This window comes from Kwoniella bestiolae, chromosome 1 (assembly GCF_000512585.2).
Source record: "Kwoniella bestiolae CBS 10118 chromosome 1, complete sequence".
NCBI classification, from domain to species: Eukaryota; Fungi; Basidiomycota; class Tremellomycetes; order Tremellales; family Cryptococcaceae; genus Kwoniella; species Kwoniella bestiolae.
In genome coordinates this window covers 6513488-6533288 of record NC_089241.1, presented here as the reverse complement: position 1 = coordinate 6533288, position 19801 = coordinate 6513488, and the positions used below count along the sequence as shown (strand labels likewise).

The 19801-nt window shown below is 47.0% G+C and overlaps 8 protein-coding genes across 8 annotated transcripts; 4 read left to right on the top strand and 4 right to left on the bottom strand.

Moving 5' to 3' along the window:
- Positions 1–276: 276 nt before the first annotated feature.
- Positions 277–1656, bottom strand: I302_102445 (uncharacterized protein; the record flags this gene model as incomplete). The annotated part of the gene is made up of 4 exons (XM_019187819.1): positions 277–535; positions 739–1194; positions 1332–1508; positions 1613–1656. 4 exons carry the CDS (start codon positions 1654–1656, stop codon positions 277–279), a joined length of 936 nt encoding a protein of 311 aa, XP_019050697.1.
- A 658-nt stretch (positions 1657–2314) lies between these two features.
- On the bottom strand, positions 2315–3285 carry I302_102444 (uncharacterized protein; the record flags this gene model as incomplete). The annotated part of the gene is made up of 5 exons (XM_019187818.1): positions 2315–2330; positions 2403–2824; positions 2902–3001; positions 3084–3154; positions 3214–3285. The coding sequence occupies 5 exons, from the start codon at positions 3283–3285 to the stop codon at positions 2315–2317; spliced, it is 681 nt and encodes a 226-aa protein (XP_019050696.1).
- A 1447-nt stretch (positions 3286–4732) lies between these two features.
- Positions 4733–5219, top strand: I302_102443 (uncharacterized protein; the record flags this gene model as incomplete). Its single annotated transcript, XM_019187817.1, has 2 exons — positions 4733–4864; positions 5064–5219. The coding sequence occupies 2 exons, from the start codon at positions 4733–4735 to the stop codon at positions 5217–5219; spliced, it is 288 nt and encodes a 95-aa protein (XP_019050695.1).
- Positions 5220–6002: 783 nt separating this feature from the next.
- On the top strand, positions 6003–8261 carry I302_102442 (uncharacterized protein; the record flags this gene model as incomplete). Its single annotated transcript, XM_019187816.1, has 2 exons — positions 6003–6077; positions 6177–8261. 2 exons carry the CDS (start codon positions 6003–6005, stop codon positions 8259–8261), a joined length of 2160 nt encoding a protein of 719 aa, XP_019050694.1.
- Positions 8262–8603: 342 nt separating this feature from the next.
- Positions 8604–9177, bottom strand: I302_102441 (uncharacterized protein; the record flags this gene model as incomplete). Its single annotated transcript, XM_019187815.1, has 4 exons — positions 8604–8614; positions 8674–8798; positions 8877–9049; positions 9145–9177. The coding sequence occupies 4 exons, from the start codon at positions 9175–9177 to the stop codon at positions 8604–8606; spliced, it is 342 nt and encodes a 113-aa protein (XP_019050693.1).
- A 770-nt stretch (positions 9178–9947) lies between these two features.
- I302_102440 (uncharacterized protein) lies at positions 9948–14343 on the top strand (the record flags this gene model as incomplete). The annotated part of the gene is made up of 13 exons (XM_019187814.1): positions 9948–11273; positions 11428–11989; positions 12076–12114; positions 12188–12335; positions 12464–12564; positions 12629–12674; positions 12752–12823; positions 12891–12958; positions 13033–13262; positions 13329–13489; positions 13594–14050; positions 14116–14174; positions 14250–14343. The coding sequence occupies 13 exons, from the start codon at positions 9948–9950 to the stop codon at positions 14341–14343; spliced, it is 3363 nt and encodes a 1120-aa protein (XP_019050692.1).
- Positions 14344–15700: 1357 nt separating this feature from the next.
- I302_102439 (uncharacterized protein) lies at positions 15701–17973 on the top strand (the record flags this gene model as incomplete). Its single annotated transcript, XM_019187813.1, has 4 exons — positions 15701–16106; positions 16239–16816; positions 16883–17269; positions 17344–17973. The coding sequence occupies 4 exons, from the start codon at positions 15701–15703 to the stop codon at positions 17971–17973; spliced, it is 2001 nt and encodes a 666-aa protein (XP_019050691.1).
- Positions 17974–18569: 596 nt separating this feature from the next.
- I302_102438 (uncharacterized protein) lies at positions 18570–19636 on the bottom strand (the record flags this gene model as incomplete). Its single annotated transcript, XM_019187812.1, has 5 exons — positions 18570–18608; positions 18789–18994; positions 19150–19297; positions 19386–19491; positions 19578–19636. The coding sequence occupies 5 exons, from the start codon at positions 19634–19636 to the stop codon at positions 18570–18572; spliced, it is 558 nt and encodes a 185-aa protein (XP_019050690.1).
- Positions 19637–19801: the final 165 nt, after the last annotated feature.

Sequence of the window (19801 nt, the reverse complement as noted above, 5' to 3'; positions counted from 1 at the left end):
ACTTGTATTGGGAATGTTCTGCTCAGAGAGGATTGAGGGCAGACATTTGGGATCTGAACGGCTACAACAAAACCACACCTCAGGATGATGATCACACATTTAGGCTTGAATTCCAGTTCAAGCTCTTTTACGATATGCGTATCATTCACGAATGTGTATCACACAATGAATCGCTGACACACCTAATCACTGACTTAAGGAACATCAAATTATGCAAGTGTAATATGTGAATGCTAGAGATACAGAATCATAACAAGCAGACTATCCCAATCCCACCTAGACATCAGCCTTGAACTCAACCCATCTCTCCCCCTCACCTCTCTTCGGCTCCCCCTTCTCATCCAATACTAACACATCCCTCTCTACGAAGATCGTCTCTCCGTTCTCTTTGACGAGGATGACTGTAGATGTCCTGGTGCCGTACCATCTTGGCTTCTCGTTGTCTACTTGGGTGGTGGGTGTTGAAGGGATTTTGATTAGGGGGATGGTCGTTGAGGAGAGCATGTCGGATTGTGTGGTTATGGGGATGGATTGGCTGTGGGGTGAAAGTTGTTGTGAGCATCTGTGATAGCGTGACGAGCACACTCGGAAGTCGAGGGCGGAGGGGGAAAGAGAAGGAAGAGAAGATGGTGGATATGGGCGAAAGGGGGAGGTCAGATGGGAGAAAAGAGGGACGGACAGAAGAAGAGACGATAGACACACGGGAAGAAAGGAGAATAAGAATAGAAGAGGACTCACGATAATACTCCAAACATCCTCCCTACCAACTCCTTCTCCCCCCCTCCCCCCTTCTCCCACTCTTTCAAAGCATCTACCATCCTCCCCTCCCCCTCCCGAACTTTAGGCCAAGGTTCATTCATCGGTGAATTACTTATCCCAAAACATTCCGCGGGCATCCCGTTGGTCTGGGTTGGAGGTGGAGCATGGGAGGAAGGGATACGTAAATCGGTGAGACATGGTACAGGTCTATTAGTCAGATAACCCACTTCGGCTTGAGGTTTTGCTAAGGAGAATAGAAGGAGGTTGAATCCCTCGTATTGGCCTGATTGGGGATAATGCGATGAGAGGTATTGATGTACTCCAGGAGCGGAGGATGGAGGGGCAGAGAGGAATTCACGGAGGAGTAGGCCTCGAGAAGGGGGATTGGGGGAGGGTTTCAGTGGGGGTGTTGGGGGTGTTAGGCGGACGTTCGTACTGTTTTTCTCTGGGTTAGCAATCTGAGATATATGTATATTCTATGATGTTGTGTGGTCCAATGCCATGGTGAGATCAGAAGATCTGCGGGGCAATGACCACCTTAATCAGATTGAAGTGGATTTGGTTGAACTTACAGTAAACCAACACGAAGATCCTTAGTGATCCCAAGCCAAGTCCCGCCGTTCGCTGCGCCCTTATCCACCCCAGATAAGACCCAATCGTCTTCCGCAGTATCGTCTGAAGAGAACGAGTGCCATTTCGCGGGAGCGGTGAGTCGAGCTAGGAATTCATCCCGGTTGGAAGCTAGGATGCTGGGATATCAACATAATCAGCACCAGCTCCAGAGAATAGGTTTCGTAAGTACTGCTGAAGGAAGATTTTCAGTGGAGAAGAGGAAAGAAGGGTGGTATCTCACAGTTTGTATCCAGGTTGTGATAATGTGAAGAATGCGATACACATGGCTATCTATTTCTAATTCGTTGAAATCGATGTTCAGTTCTTGCGAATAGATGTTACGTAGCTTGAAATGAAGTGTGATCTTCTGGATGATGGGGTCCACTTGGGTTTTCTATATATACGTATACTTATCATCGATCTCATTTATGAGTGATAGTGTCATTGCGACCTCATCGGAAGGTCGTGGTTCAAAGGAGATGGGGCGACGTCGTGGTCTGACTTCAGGTGATCACGGGAAAGTCTTGAGCTACGAGTAGTCGTTGATGCTTCTGCACCAAGTTATGGGAGAGGTGATTGCTGTTGCTTGCAAAGCAGACTGTGAATACGATGCTACCTATATTCGGTGATGATATGTCTCCTATGAACATTGGTTTTTTCATGAATATAATGTTGACGAGTGCTCGTCCTCACACCGACGGTTGATCGAGTGATGAGCCACCGGTTAAAAGGTTAAATTGACTGGAATAGACAGACAACCTTGAACTTGCCACCCACAAGATGAGCAAGTGGTTCAGGATGACATACGATACATGGATCATACCGTATACATGAGAGCTCATGCAAATATCGCAGGTTTCTATGAATACGAATACGAAACAATTCGACAATATGTCATTCTAGGCATCATCATGGTCCAGTAACCTGACCGAGATATAGGTTCTTATTTCTTATCTCGACTGATAACAGTGAAGCTCATCGGATCAGTATTAATTATGTACTGCTATTGGAGATCATCACTATGAACTCACATATGCACCTTCTTGAACGAGTTAACCATCTCCCTCTCTCTCTCCTTCTGCCCCTTCTTCCTATTACGTGCATGTCCCGCGCCGCTGTCCTTTCCGGTCGCTCTTCGCGATTGGCCCATGATATCAGGTTCTGCCAGATCAGTCAAATGGCAATATATATTTCTTAAGAATCTTCTGGACATATCGCGCAGAAGTTCCAGCTTTCTAGGAGGAATCGTAGCGCTGGGCTTGATACTTGTGTCGGCTCCCCGTAGGTCTGGTCTGAGGGATGCGAACGTGTCGTCCTCGTCCGCATCTGAGTCGGGGCTGGGTTTGGGTGTCGGAAGGTTCAAGGTGAAAGCGGGATGTAACCTCTTTTCGACTGCGACGATACTTGAGGGATCTGGATGATATCGCAGTTCTTTCGTGGCTATCATCGTAATCTACAGTAGTTTATTCGAACCTTCAGTTGAAGCTGAACCCTCACATGATTCTTCGGCATGCAGCAGTATCAACTTACTTCTCGTATAGCCAATTCGACATTTCTCAGCCCATCCTCCAGATATCGACCGAAGTTTGTAAATACCTTACTTCTTGGAAGTCTTCGACGAGTATCCTGACTACAAGATGTGATATATATATATCGGATCAGCAGATGAGAGTTGAGGGTCAGGGTGGGAATGAATCAACAGAATCACTAACTATTCTTGGATTTTATAGAAGAGGATTAGCTTCATCTCATCCACACTTAACTTATGAACACTCCGAGAGGCCTATGAGCGAGGTTCTGAGTCATCATACTATACCCGATGCCCAGGAATCATCCACTTACTAGAGCCGTTGTCAGGATAGCTTGACCTCGGATCAGATGTTGGCGTAGAGTGTCGCTTATGAAGAGAGCCATTTTGATTATTTGGATGAATATGAAAGATCGAAAGATGATATTGATATGAGCCAATAACAGGACGAATATGGAGGTTGGAATGATAGTATCGATACAGGCACATACCTTTCTGCGGAGTGCAGTGCACTTACAGATTAAGGTTGCCGTCTCACATGGAAGGGAGTACGTACACTTCCTGCCATACAGACTGAGTAGTTGAACTATCATTGGAATCTTTCATATGGGAGCGTCGAGCTGTTCATACTGTACATTGGCTGCATCATCATGTGACAGTAGAATAACGGTACATCATTTGAAGTAAAGCTCATGAGCAAATATGTCAGAAGCATAAGGACTGAAGAGATCGGACGAAATATAGGTAAGATATGATAGAGCTGGTCCGATTCGACTGCACAGACTATACGAGATCAAGGTTGACAATACAAGCATGCGCACAACAAGTGCCATATCAGTAGGTCCGGCGAGAGATCCGATCACCCCACTCGCCCTACCCTACCCTACCCCACTTTGATCGACTGTTCCTAGATTTGACTTTTGCCTCATGTATTAATGGGGCGGCGCTGTGTGGTGTGTCTGTGAGTACTTCATGTATATTCTACAATCACTGCGATAGGGTAGAGTCACTGTATCTGGAATCGGAACTAGTAGCAACGAGGCTTTGCAGTACTACGTGATGTCGGTGACAGCTCACGGTGAAGTACTTCGGAAAAGAAGTATCAAAACGAGTTTCGGATCATTCATTCATGCCCCTAAATGTTGTTTTGGTTATTTCAAGCGCGAGATGCGAGATGCGATGTTGCCTCATGTTATCTGCATGTTGATGTAAGCTTTTATTACCTTGTTTTTGTATACATACATTATGATAGCTCGAAGTGCAGGAGCAGAAGGAAAGACGAAAACAGCTATTGCACTAATTAGATTACATTCCATACAACGGGTATGTTTAGTTGGAAGAGAAATAGTTACTCCTACCTTCCTTCCTTCTTACCTTGCGTGTATCAAGATGAACGATAACTTACCCTTTATCATTCATCTTACTGGTGATTAACGTTTCGTGTTATTCTTTTTCACCTTATCTCTCATTAATCTTTAATTATCATTATCATCAGTTGGATCGCAATTGAGTTAAATATTGATCGACATAAGGTCCACAAAGCTTCAACATTAACATTGATTTGCCACCCCCACTTTGACCTTTCCCTTTGCATCAAATCGTTAATTCAAGATATTTCAAACTGTCATCCTATCGAGCCGAGGATATCAAGCTACCAGTAGTCCCCAGATCAGCCATACAATAACCTCGATCATTTCAGTCGTCTCTCCTTCTTTCGACCACCGGTCACTCCTTCCTTCCTTGTTTCCCCTCTGATCAAGTCAGTCCGATCCCATCGGGTCCACCTTTCCCTCCTTCTTCTTCCATCTCTCTCCTCCAGCACAACGAAATACCATGGCATCCATAACATCCGGATACACAACCTACGAATCGCCGCCCTCACCACCCGCAACAGAGGAGGAAAGGGAGAGTATACCTTCGTTGGCTCAGGATGCGTACGAGCTGTTGGGTCAACAGGACTCCAAGGTAGGTTGGGGTTCTCTTCCTTTTGGCCAAGTCTAATGTCGGATTTTTGTTGACTCATGAATGAAATTCCCTTGTGTCCCTCCATTCCCGTACCATACACCTCGTGGTACCGCCCCATCATTCACATCATATCCTGTGATATCGCCATGGAACACCCTTCGCTTTCATTTCTTTCCCCTCGGCCTTCGCCTAATCATAGATGATGGAACTAGGCGACTTCATCGCTGAATTACGAGACCTGGACCTTCGAACGGCAGTCATCGATGAGATATTGGGATATATGACTTCGAACTGCTGGGTCCAATTGTGGAATTGGAAGGGTACAGAGGAGACTTGGATTAGTATTGTCGAGTGATCTATATGAATTAATGAATGAGAGTGTGTAGAAGAAGGAATGATACGGGTTACTCATTATGTTAGGTTTTTTCAATATTAATCGTTTTCATTTGTTCGGGTGATCTGATTTATGGGTGGTGTAGAAGGACAATGAGGATGCCATGCTGTACCTGAGTGATATGCGACAGCGGACTTGTCATGATGATGATTATGCCTTATCTCTAAGCAGTTGCTTGTCATCTAGCAGACAGAGACTCATCGACGTTGCTATTGCGAGACAGTTGCAACAATAGTGGAGGTGAACATGACATCAGCTTGACCAGGGTGTGTGGGATTACAAATAATCCTAAACATTTAGAGACGGGTGATTAGGAAATTTGTAATGGCACAAGTCAAGTACACTCATGGAGCAAAACAACCAAACAAACAAGTGTAGTGACAAACACAAACAATCAAAATAACATTAAATGTCAACAAACGTTCATTTAATCATTGATACTCTTAATTATATCTATACCACTTCGCACCTTGAGCTCATCATCATAATTTACACCAACAGTATCAGTATCATATACATACGACTAGACCACAACTCATGAACCATTGGGGAGTGCACGCCGAAAGTCGAATCACAATACATACTCTGCTCGCCACCTAAGTATCAAAATCATATTCAAGTAGAGTACCCCAATCAACCGTCATTTCGTACTATCAAGGTCAATAACATCATACCATCTCACTCCTATCCATCCACCACACACGATCATCGCATTCCTATCAAGGTGAAAGGCAATCATACACAATGGCCAATATTAGGCCATACACACGAGAAGAGCTCAAGGGATTGAGGAGAGCAAATCTCCAGAACCTATTTAAAGTGAGTAATCGATCACTTCTCTCTTTATCACGACCCCTTCTCTCTAATCCCCCTTACTTCTTGATTTTTTTCCAATGACTTAAATTCTGCCTACGCCAGATACATAACCTAAAAGGAGCGAACGGTACCAACTCGATCCTAATCGACTCCCTGGTCGAATACTTTGCTTCTCCCCAATACCTATCCGCCCATCCGACCCAAATACTAGAAAAGGAGAAAGACAAAGCCATTTCAGTACCTGCACCGGCTCGACCACATAGTGTGAATGTAGGTAAGCTTGAGAATCGATATAAGAATGTACCTGTCAGTAGACCAGTGAAAGGGAGGGTGGTTTCTGCCTCTGGGGCAATTAGAAAACCAGCTGAAAGGGATCCCGTCATCGCAAAGCAGAAGAAAGGAGCGGCAGCTGTTCCCGAGAAACCCAGTGAAGCTGGACCAAGTAGGAGTATAGATGTGATACCTTTCGAATCACCTAACATCACCCCTCAAGTACCTGGTCAACCCCAACGATCACAAGTTATCGTACCCCCCACTGATCGACCTCCGACCTCTCTGCCTACTCCACCGACATCTTCTTCATCCCAATCGCATCCTGCATCACTCTCACAGGTCGAAGCGCTTCTCTCTGCCAATGACGCACGGTGGCAAGCCAAACTTGACGCACTGGAGAAGAACCTCAACGATCAGATGGAAAGGCTTCGGATAGAGATGCAGCAGATAAGGAACCAACAGCAAGCGGGACCATCGAGTGAAGGTGGAAGTAGAACGTGGTCGCCTTGGCAGAATCGTTCTGTCTCTCAACCTCCCACGATCCCCATTTTGGGTAAACGACGACAACACCCTTTGTCAAGTACCATCGACGGCTTGGAATCAGAAGAAGACGAACACGAGCGAAACGAAGCCAAGCGAGTGAGATTTAATGGATCAAAGCCTGGTGATGATACGCCTTTGAACGAATATCCCCCTTCTATCATACCCTCGTCCTCTACCGTACCAGTATCGATCCCACCACGTACACCCTCTCCCCAAAAAGCATCGGCATTCGGTGCAGACTATTTCGCGAATCCATCGTTAACTCCTTTACCTGCCCATTCGCAATCCAGTCTGATCCCTCGTACCCCCTCGCCCTCGAGGCAGGGGACTGTTCCCGACAACTCGCAGACCCCCAGATTACCGAATGACTGGGAAGGCCAGAATACCCAGAATCAGAGTGATTCGGAATTATCTGATCTGGAGGATGAGGGACAGAGAACACCGATCAGTAGAGGGATGATACCTCAGTTCTCTACTACGCCTGAACCTCCCGCCCATCGACCAATCTCACCAACAATGGAGAGGAGTATATCCGGGTCTTCGGACAGGTTCACACCTGGACGAATCATTCCTTCAACGTCCACTCCGCTCGCTCACCCCCCACCACCTGCATTCACATCAGATCCCACTGGAAGCAGGTTGGCAGAGGTGACGGATCTGGCGAGAATAGATGAGATGGACGAGTCGTCCAACCCCCATTCACACAGGTTGATCTCTCCAGGAGGACAGCTGAATTTTCCGACTATCCGCCCCATACCCAGATTAAGTGGGCTAGGCACACCTGGTAAATTGCCTGTTCCCTCTCAGCACCAGAGGGAACCTTCGTCATCGCACACGCATCAAAGGAAAACATCCACTTCATCTACTTCTTCTCTCCTCGCTCCTCCCCTCTTGATCTCCAGGAACTCAAGGGCAGAATCGGAGTTACCCAGAATGAGAGTCGGATCCAGAGGACTCAGTCCGCCCCCTCGTCCTCGGTCAGCCAATGCGATCCATGGGGAGAAGACCCCACCCAGATCGATGTTTCCCTTGAACCTACCTGAACCGGAGGAAGGCTACGTGCTAGGAAACAAGATTAGGTCGGCCTCGGCGGATTATATGCATGTGGCCATGCATGGGTTACAGGGAGCAGACCAGGTCGAGGGGGATGATGATGGATTGGATTTTGATGATGATGGAATACATGCATCAGGCAAAGAAGGGGAGAGGGAGAGGATGATGGAGAGGACGGTAGAAGTGCCTACGCCGTCGCATAGGACGTTGCTTGGGACTGAGAGGTATAATGATAGGAGATTTGGAGATATTCCGGTGTCGTTTGGGATGGTCGATTCGGGGAATGCGGAGAATGGGATTTGGGAGAGTCCGAGGTGAGGGCGGTGAGTTTCGACCATATGATGGGATAGGAGGGAAGAGTGGTTTGTTGAATAGATGTTAGGTGTTGATTAGCATGGCTTAGATACTTGAGGTGGAATTGAGGTGATTTGTATTACCTTTTCTTGGGATTAGAATATCTTGCGTAACGTATATAGATGGAATTTGTACGCTCAGGAATACACCTAGGGAAATATCAACATTGAGATGCACTTGAAGCAAGACGATAGCAGATATTGTACCATTAAAATGATTCATCTCTACTCGTATAATTGGTACAGAAAGCTACAGATCGCAAAGGATAAACTACTCGACCTCAACTCAAGAATGGATGGATACGATTTATTGAGAAGCTATTTGTAAATTCAGATATCAGCAAACGTGATATTGTAGAATGATACTGTCCACTCACGCTTGTTGACTTCCATCTGAGCCTCACCCTTATCATGTTGAAGGTTCCCAGAGGTCTGTTGGGTCTTATCGCCAGTGATGGCTCCTACGATGGAATCTTTCTTACCCTCGAGTCTGTCTCCGACACTGCGATATGAGATAAAACTAGGTCAGCTCTGATCTGATGGATTTTGTGTTCTGGATGTACCAGAGCTGTGCACTCACCCCTCGACGTATCCTTGGGCTTTGGCAGCTGTGATCTCAGCTTCACCTTGATCATGTTGCTTTTGACCGGCAGTGGTCCATGAGGAGGGTTCGGTTGATCCTCCAACGGCAGAGTAGGCAGCTTCGATGGTGTTGCCTACGAGGACCTTGGCGGATCCTACGAGGGAGTTTACCTATAATAAAAGGGATAACATCAGCTCGGAAATGTCAAGATGCCTTTCTCCTTGTATTAGGATAGACGAGGGGGAGAGGGAGAGAGGATACTTACTTGACCGTTAGTCTTGGAGGGTTCGTTGGACATTGTGTGAATGGATATATTTGTGTGTGATGGATGTAGTAAGTAAGTGAGTGGCAAAGTTGTTGATGTTGTTGAGAAATAGAAAGGAAAGGGAATAAAGAATGAGTGGATTGTTATCTTATATACTCGTGATTTGTTTATCTCCCCCTGCTCATGAACGTTTGACTTTGACAGGTGACATCAGCAACACAGTAGCAACAGAGTGATTGACGTCATTCACATCAGGAACGCAGGGGCTATCAACAAAAGGATCAACATGAAAGTGGTGCCACATTGCTCGTAATCCCGAAATGATCACCGGAGATTCCCCCCACTTTTTGATGGTGTTACCACATGGTAGTTTCCCCGGAGGAGCACATGAGCCCAGTGTGGGTCCCATCATTAGAGATAGAGGGAGAGAGAGGAACGAGATTATCGAGTAATGCTATTAATTGATGAGATGGTGAATTGGGAAACCTAGGTAGTACCACCATACATGGCTCAGAACCCCTCTTGATAGTCTAGCGTACAGTGTATCGTTCACATTTCCCCCTCTTATCGACAAGCAACACCAACTGAACCAAAGTCACGACCACTCGATCACACCCACCCACTCACTCGCTTGATAATAATAGCCGAAAAAGAGCCGGGGAAGGGATATATAGTACGACTCCTCTCATGTGAGCGATCACAAAACTACAACTGTCCCTACCCAACACATCCTCACAACAAGGGATACACCTTTATCGCTCTTGTTGGGTGTCTAAAGCAAAACCGTAATTATTTCCTTCCATATGGACTCATCAAATTACAACTCCACCACGACTTCTGCCAAACCATATACCACCCACAACTCTACACCATCCCCATTCCACACTTCCCCTCAGACCATACCTGGCACCGGCCCCGGTACCGGTACAGCTACAGGAGGAAGCGGTACATCGCCTCACTCATCGATCAACCAACAGCCCTCACCACTCGTCCCAGCCTATCTCACTAGATATCCCAGTAATACCCCTACCGGTACTGGCGGGTTGTTAGATCAATACGGCCCCTCGCCACCTTCAAACACTGGTAGAAGACCGACCCTGACAAGTTCAATCTCCACTTCGAACTACTCTGATACGCTAGACATGTACCATAACGGTGCTGGGGGTAGATCAGATAGCTTCAGTCATGCCCAGACGCAGAACTGGCCTGCTCTTCCTCCAACATCACTAGGAGGTGCAGGGGTAGAAAAAGATAGAGGATGGAACAATGATAATCGATATCCCTCATCCTCTTCTTCTTCCTCAAAAGCGAGGTACAACAATCAACAACAACAACAGATAACTCACCCACCACCACATGGATCCAACAGCAATAATAACAATAATAATGGAAGTTCGAACAAGATTTTCCCCAGTTCAGGACCAACAGCTAAGAGAGGTTCCAAAGCCTGTGTGGCCTGTCGGAGGGGTAAGAACAGGTGCGAATTCGATCCCACCGGATCGGAAAGTAGCTGTAGGAGATGTCTGCTGAACGGCACGCAATGTGTCTTTGAGAAACCTTCGGAGAAAGGAACGGGGACCAGGAATAGGAATGGGAGTATCAACCAGTCTCAGCCGCAAAACCAGAATCAGAATCAAGGTCATTATCAAAGTTCGGAGGGGATGGGGCATGGGAACGACACCGAAAGGGAGAAGATCAACAATCTAGAGAGGACTGTCAAATCATTGACGCAGAGTCAAGATCAAATTCAAAATGTCCTTCAACAGATCCTCCAACTCTTACCTAATCAAAATTCCAACCAGGGCTCACTCCCCACACCTAGTACCTCCTCATTACCGAATTTTGGTGAACATCATCATCCCACAGCAATAGCTACGTCAAGTATATTCCCTTCTTCTGTATCCCCTCCGTCGATCTTCAATCAGAATCAGGGGAATGGCCATGATAATGCTAGTGTACGACAGGAAGATATCATACTGCAGGCGTTTACAGCTAGTGGCAATGGGAATAGGCTTCAGTCGCCCCAGAATACTGCCAGTGGTAGATCGTTGTCGATGTCGACCTCTGGGAATCAGCTGCCTACGCCGGGGAAGAGGGATTTCCCCAAATTGCCTGGGTTTGCTCCTCCTGTGAGTTATGTGACTAGCATCTCATCTCTGGTCTCCGATATACCCAAACATCCACTTCTTCCCTTCAGATCCAAATTACCTCGTGTTCAAGCCATATGTCCGGATTGAGACTGATTCCTATCGAGCGATACTGACCCTCAATCAATCCTTACAGGCGCACCAATTCGGCACATACGGCGTCATCCCTCTCCCATCCGCGCCTCCCTCTCCCTCGAGATCTCGCCATTCCTCGCGATCCTCCTCCTCCCACTCTGCCACCTCTTCCAGCGCCCTCCCCCGCGAAACTCTCACCGCCCCCATCCAGGCCCTCCAGGCCCTCGCCAACGCTGCCGACCAAATTGCCAAGACCTCTCCGGAGAACCAGCTAGAAGCAGAAGAGGAAGATACCAAGGACATCCTAACGAATGTAGACCAGGTTGAAGGGGATGAGGATGGGGAGAGAGGTAGATCAAGGAAGAGAAAGAGGGTATTGATCGATCCGAACCTTGACTTGAAATCTATGTCGATGTCGCTCAGAGTGAAAAAGAAGAAACGACCTGATCCGACACCGCGCAACCCGTTTCCCGACGTGGTCACCAAGGGACTGGTGAGTGAGGAGGAAGCGAGGGAGTTGTGGGATATCTTTTTTAGGGGGTGTCATTATTTCGTGCCCCTTTGGGATAAGAGTTATGATACGTATGAGACTTTTATTGCTAGGACGCCGTTCTCGACTGATGGTGAGTTTGCTGTGTTCCCCCCTCTTTCATGACATGGGGTTGGGTGGATCAGTAGGGGGAATGCTGATTTGTCATTCATGGAATAGCTCTCCTAGCGGTGGCGGCTAAGATCAGAGCGGGTAATGGTGAGTTATGTGCTCTTCTCGCTGTCCATCCTTGAGAGGTATCGGCTGACCATGATTTGTTTTCCTAAATCAGGTCCCCTAGGTCAGACCTTCCAAAGATGTCTTGAAGAAGCTCAGGGTATAGCGAGATCAACGTTGTTTGGACCTATCGTACGGAAGGAAGCTGTTATGGCGATGTTGATTTTGAGTGTGTGGAGTCAGAATGGTTGGTTGCCTTGTGGGTGAGTGGGTCGTCGATCTCAAGATGCCACTTCACCCTTCTATTTTAATTGTCCTTCGACGGTCCAAACAAAGGTGTTGCGATCAACTAGACACTCGCAGGTCATTGCTAACACCATATATACTCCAGCCACGCCCTTCGTATGGGATTGGATATGAATCTTCATCGAGCGTTGGATAGATTGGCTAATAAGGATGAAGCGCGCTCTGAGGTTGATGAGCGGGATCTAGGTGAGCTGGCTGAGAAGTTCGTGTCGAGCAGACATCGTAGCTGATATATCTTGGTTGGGAATAGTGGTATCTGCGAGGATATGGCTGAATTGCTACATGCATGAACACCTGTACGTGCTGTTTATACTAAGCAGGTAACATCCGTTGGTAAAGGCATCGGCACTGACAGATCTTCCCCCATGTTCAGTGTCAGTTTGGGTACTGGTAAACCATTATTATTAAGAGATGACTCTTCGGTGAAAGGTGCAAGGGAGCTACTGTGAGTCGACCTCGTGCATTGTGATACGACGAAAACTTGAATACTGATACACGCGATTCTATCTCAGATCGCACCCCATGGCGTCAGAAACAGATATAAGACTAGTAGCAGGAGTTGAGCTCGTCAATTTACGAAGTGAGTCATTGTTTCCCTTCCTACTTCTCCCTTTATACGAGATTGTCAAACTGATCAGGTAAAATCACCATCAGTCCGGATCCTCGAACATCTCACTCCACTGCATGGTAAAATCGATTCTGCAACTATATCATTCGTTAAAAGGATGTTATCAGATTTGAACTCGTGGTATAAAGAATGGTATGCCATGCATAGGAAGCGGTATGACGATGAGGACGTATTGGTCAAGTTGCTGGAGACGGAATTGTGCTATGCGCAACTTTGGACGGTTTGTGTGGCGCTTAGAGGGGTCCAATGGGATAAGGTGGGTTGGATCACTTCATCACGGTTGAGAAACCGAGCGGGCTAATGGTTTTCATATTGCCTATAGCTCGCACCGGATCAACGTGAACTTGCGTTCCAGGCGAAAGACGCATCGTTCAGATGTCTCGAGATCTTCCTCAAACATGATAACTTCCGGAAACACCTCAAGTACGCTACGCATGATCAGCTTGTTTCGGTCGCTTTTGCTGCAGTATTCTTGTTGAAGATGTGAGTGGAGCTACATACCGCCACCCTTGCTCCCACTCCTAGGATAATCATCAGCCGAGGACACGTCATTGAAAATCAAGCTGATTGTTGCTCTCAATCCACAGCGCGATGCTATACCCCACTGCCGTCCCACTCCCATTCCTCATCTCCCAAGTATCGCAACTTGCCCACTTACTCTCCGCGGAATGTTTCGCAGAGAGGTACGCCCTAACACTCCGATTGATGTTATCCAACTTCCGCCGAAAGACAGGCGCGATGTCGACCATGCCCGGTACACCGAGATTATCGATCTCAGCTGGACAGAACCATCAGGGGCAGACATTACCTTATCATCCCTCGAACAACAACAACAATCACCTCAATGCTATAGGAGATCTGGATGGGGGATTACAGAGCCTGTTGTCCCTTCCTTCCTTCGATGGGCTAGATACTACCAATAATGGTAACAATGAGATGTTTGGAGGAGTCACGGATCAAATGTGGGATATGACTGGATTGGAGGGATTCAATTGGCCTACTGAATTCAGTCCTTCCGCTTTGCCTGTTTGGTTGCAGGATGGCGTGGGTTTATCTTTCTCGGTGTGGCAGGGGATTTAACTAATCTGTTTGTTTGGAATATGTCATAGAACGTCACGGATCTTGGATTACCTGCTGATGGATCTGATTCGTTGTTCTTGCCACCGGAGTGAGTACATTGTTCACATCGGTTTACTATTGGTCCTACTAGCAGTGCTGACACCTTGATGGGCGATTTTATCAGACTCGCCAATCTCTTCCTGCCCACAGCGGGTAATCAGACATTCGACCAATACGTCTTACCGGATAGTGGAGACGTAGGAGCGGAAGCTTGGTAAGAGAGCTGGGGAATGAGGATCACCGGAACCTTTGTTTATGGTCAATGACCGAGAATGGGTGGTTGATAAGCGACTTTCCTATCAACCGGGAAAAAAAATATTAAGAAGCCGGAGTCGGTATACTCGTACAGGACAGAGAAGACGGAACGAATTTGTGGTGTTTTTGTTTTGGCGGTACATCTGAACAACTGTACTCAGGTTATGAAGATAGGCATAGGGGACAGGGAAACACGGGTGCATATCATAACTGATTTACCGGTTATATGCTTGTACAGTCGCGTATCTGCTAACTTTGAGGAGAGGACGAGATGTTCTTGTATATTTGTAAGTTCTGTATGTGAATGTATGTATGATTTGAATTTCGGCCTCCGCAGGGTTGTGCTTATCGAGCAGATCTTAGCATGATCGTGTATGAGAGATGCGAGTGGACCCGTCTGAGAGGACACCGCATAGGTTGTGTATAACGGTAGCATAGATTCCAATGGGTTCGAGGATAACGTAAACCATCATGCAGGTGGTGACTGACTGACTGTTTTTTGGTTTCTGTTTTTGTATTTCCGTAAAAAGCGGACGGCCGTAAGTCTTTTGAGGTGTTTTACCCTGAATCAGCCTGGCTCCCGGGTTGTTTAACCGCAAGTAGCAGTGGTACACTCGGTGAGATGTCATGTCATTTCTTATGACACAACAATTATGTATCATTTGTAAGATGGGTAAGATGAAAGATGCCCGAACTTGGAGATGGGACATGGGTTGTGCATTGAAATTTTGCATGTACATATATGAATTGATTCATCTTTCATCTTTTCATCTTTCTTCTCTTCTTTGTTATTTTTCGGCAAACAATCAGGCAGTCAGTGGATCGACATCCATAGAAAGTCGGGTCCAGAACCCACCGCATCACATTACACGGACACCATACGCCCTGTCATACGATATATCCCGAAAATTAAAGTTGCTTTGTGTCTAAACAACCACCTCCCACACCTCTCTCACTACCCTATACGTGGACCTCAGTACCTCGCATCTACCTCTTTCTGTCTATCTCAAGTCAGAACCAGCGATTCGTTGATTCAATTCAATTGCTCGGTCAGAATCACAAGAAAAAATCTTTAGATCAGAAAATCCAATTCCCGAAAAGCACTACGAGTACCGCATCGCTCCAATCCGATACAAATAAAAAACTCACGCGGCGCCCGATTCCTTTCAGCTTCTAGTAGTTCTATTTCTGATCCCCATCGGATCTTGGTCTTGGTAATCACAATCGCCCTCATCGAAAAGATCCTCGGCCACATACATATACATATTTCCCTCCCACCCTTTCCTACGCCCTCATCCATACGATCAAATGGAAAACAGAATGTCAACCTCATCAACAACCACCACCCAAATAGGGGACTTCTCCTCCTCCTCTTCCCCGGCCAAACCCAACCCTATCGCGAGCGATAAGCCTATGTCCTCGTTCACACTCAAGAAAAGACCTTGGAGGCCCTACGTCACCCCCTTCGAGGAGATCATCGCAAAGAAGTATCCTGGTAGTGGGACCAACGAAGATCCATACATTGTTGATTGGTTATCTAGTGACAAGGAGGACCCACAGAATTGGCCAGCAGTGTATAAATGGACGTGCATCGCCATTGTCTCTTGGTTGACCCTTGCCGTGGCGCTCTCTTCGTCTGCTTATACCGGTGGTGCTCAGGATATAGTTGTTGAGTTTGGGGCGAGTTTGGAATTGGTCATTGCTGGTGTTTCTTTGTTTGTTGTTGGTGAGTTTGTCTATCTCTGCATCTAACCTCTCTATACATCGTGGAGCATATTTGCATTTATACGAACACTTTTCTGTTTTCCTATATCTTGTTCAATGGACTATGGCTGATCTATCGTACCCACACCCTCAGGCTTCGCATTTGGCCCTCTCTTCTGGGCTCCATTCTCCGAAGTATTCGGCCGTCGATCATCCTACATCATCTCCTATTTCTTCCTCACCGTCTGGTCCGGAGCCGCCGCCGGCTCACCCAACATCGGGTCCCTCCTTGTCTTCCGATTCCTGGCCGGCTTGTTCGGTTCTTCCCCACTAGCCAACGCTGGAGGGACCATCTCCGACGTCCTGGATGCCAACCAACGAGGACTGGGTATGGCGCTCTTCTCAGCTGCGCCCTTCCTCGGTCCATCCCTTGGGCCGATCACTGGTGGTTTCTTGGGTCTTAAGGCTGGATGGAGATGGGTTGAGGGGTATTTGACCATCTTCGTCGGTGTCATGCTTATCATTGTGGCTATCTGGGGGTCGGAGACCTATGCTCCCCTCTTATTACGAAGACGTGCAGAGACTCTGTCGAAAGCTACTGGAAAAGTATATAGGTTCAGAGGAGATGCCAAGAAGCCTCTTCAGGTTGGACCGCTTTTCGTCACTTCTTTGATTAGACCCTGGAAGTTCTTGTGGTACGAGCCTATCGTCTCTATCTTGACTGTTTACACTGTGAGCATCACTCTTATTCCTGACAACGTTCGTGTCATAGCTGACTGTTTCATTATCCTTGCACAGGCTCTCATCTACGGTATCCTCTACCTCAACTTCGCAGCCTACCCCATCGTCTTCCAACAAGGTCATGGATGGAACGTCGGTATCGGTGGTCTTGCCTTCTTGGGTATCCTCGTCGGAACTCTCGTGGCGGTCTTACTCTCCATTGTATACGTCAACCCCCAGTACATCAAAGTAGCTAAGAAGAAGGGTGGCCGAGCCGACCCCGAGGACAGATTACCCCCCGCCATCTGGGGAGGTGTATTACTTGTTGTTGGTCTTGCTGGATTCGCCGCTACGGACGGTCCCGATGTGCATTGGATCGCACCGATCATCTTTGGTGTACCGTTCGGTACGGGTATTATCATTGTTTTCTTGGCTGTGTTGGGATACCTGGTTGATAGTTACACTGTGAGTAACTGCCTCACTCCCTCAAAATCTAAGTGTATCTAGCAGGATGCTCATTTGTGATTTGTCCGATTTAGATCTACGCCGCATCGGTCCTCGCTGCCAACTCTGTTCTTCGATCCCTCTTCGGGGCTGCCTTCCCACTCTTCACCCGACAAATGTTCGACAAACTCGGTGTTCATTGGGGTGTCGCCCTTCCAGGGTTCCTCTCCCTAGCCTGTATTCCATTTACAGTCCTGTTCTACAAATACGGTGCTTCCATCAGAGCGAAATGCAAGTACGCTGCCGACGCCGAGAGAACCATGGCGATGATCATGGCTGCTAGGATGGCCCAGTCAAAACAAGAGGATGAAGAGGCCAACGTCGAAAACACCAAACCCGAAGGTGAAGCTGTTAGACCTATCGAAAGTCAACCTGCAGAACAGGAAGGTGGATTATCCAAAGTTGAATCTCTCGCTGCTGAACATGCTACCGTTACTTCTTCCGGAGCTGGAGCTGAAGGAATCAAGAGAGTCCCGTCCCATGTTCCACCGCACTTGCATCATGAATGGTCGACTTACGAGGCCCTAGCCGATAGAGATGAAGTTGATTTGGCGGATGATGAGCGGATAAGGCTAAATGAGCTGCATGAGCAGTTCGGACATGCTAGGGCGGGGGGTAAGATTACCAAGATCCTCAGTAGAGTGTCGAGTCATGCGAGGCAGTAAACATAGATAGAGGAGAAAGGAGAAGAATGAAGACAGAATTATAGATACCCTTATAGATTTTATACCGGACTTGGTACTGGCAAAACATAGATATTATAATTACTTGATAATCACCTGTCATAGCTTTTGCATATGCATTATGAATCACGGATATGCACTACAATTTCAGCACGGAAAGAGGATGAACAGTATATGATTGATTCAGTCAGCAGCCATTGCCAGTTTTTCACATTTGCAGAGTGCAGCGCAGTGATCAAACAGAAGTCTTTGAAGAGATCATAAGGTTTACGACATTATTATTTATATTATGCATATGATCATTTGGTTCTCTTCTTATATATCTCCGTGTATTGTTTGAGAACCTACCTCCTGTGAATTGTATGAAAGTGAGGTATGTATGGTGCGAAGGTATAGATACAATGTGGGCTGTGTTGGAGGGTGATAGTGGGTTGGCAATTCTCCCTATTCGTGTTCGTAGGGAGATTGAAGGTGGATGAGGGCGAAGGGCGGACGGGTTGAGGAGAGAAGGAGATCAAAGTCAGGTCGGAGATGAGGGAATGGATAAAGGAGAAGAGGATCGTTGGTAGATTGATCGTCTAACCGATGAATCTGAAATTCGAACTATGTATAGCGTACTACAAATCCATTTTAGAAGGATTAGCGAGCGATTCTCGAATTCTATGGTTCTCATCATCATGACCATCACGAAAAGCAGCACCACTGCTGTCCCTGTCATATTTGAATTCTCACCATACAGCAAGATATCCATTCCAACGATACTCTACTAGACGGAAGGGGTGGAACCAACAACTCACCTTGGGCTGCATCCCCTCGCTCTGCTCCACAGCTTTCAGCATGAACATCTCGTGGAATTTCCTCGGCATATCTCGAGTTGCGTCTTTCCCATTTGCAGTGTTATTTCGATTATCCGGTGCGGACGATGGAGGAGCGAGGACGGTGGGTCCGTGCAGGACTGAGCCTGTTACGTTTATGATCAGGGAGGGAGGGGTGTTTGGTTCGGCTGGCAGCGACATTGACGGAGTCAGCATGGGGTAACGTATGACCATCAACACATATATGATCGAGGGTGTGAGATTGTGGAAGGGTGATGGTTCAGTGATTATGGTGGGGTGGACTTCTGTTTAGTGATTTCGCAAGGAAAGAGAGACGACTCACCAGAAACAGGATGACAATCCAGTGTCTGCAAGTCATGTCTACTCAACGGTATACCTTTTAAAAACTCTGATAACCCCGGTCGATCGGATGGTACGGTATTGCCATTCCATATGATCTTGGAGTTGGGTAGGTAGAGGAGTGGTATCTCCTATGAACGTATACACAAGTTAGCACCGGCTGATATATCCAGTAAGGGGATCCTCTATGTATCGTCAGTCGGTAGAACAGTGACCTACCGAGTCCCGCCGTGTGGGTTCATCGTACGCTTCGTAGTACACTTGACAGAACGCTATGGCCCCATGAGAGGCTGCATCGATGGCGGCTGGTGGCCAAGGTTGTGGTCTGCACTCACCCAAGAGGAGGAAAACAAAGGGTCAGCGAGAGACGGAAACGAAATTGGTGCTTTCCCAAGTGACATGAGAACTTACACGGTATTGATTGGGATGCTCATTGATTGTGCTTGAGGTGGGATAGCTGAGGTAGCCATTATCTCCGAGGTGTCATTCAAACATGAATGAGTGAGAGATGGATGAATAGATAGATGTATCATGAGTTGATGTTATGTTGATGATTTCCGTAATTGATTGGGTGAGTGAGTGCCTGGTATTGAGTGGCAAAAATTCATAATTCATACATATACAAGATCATCTTC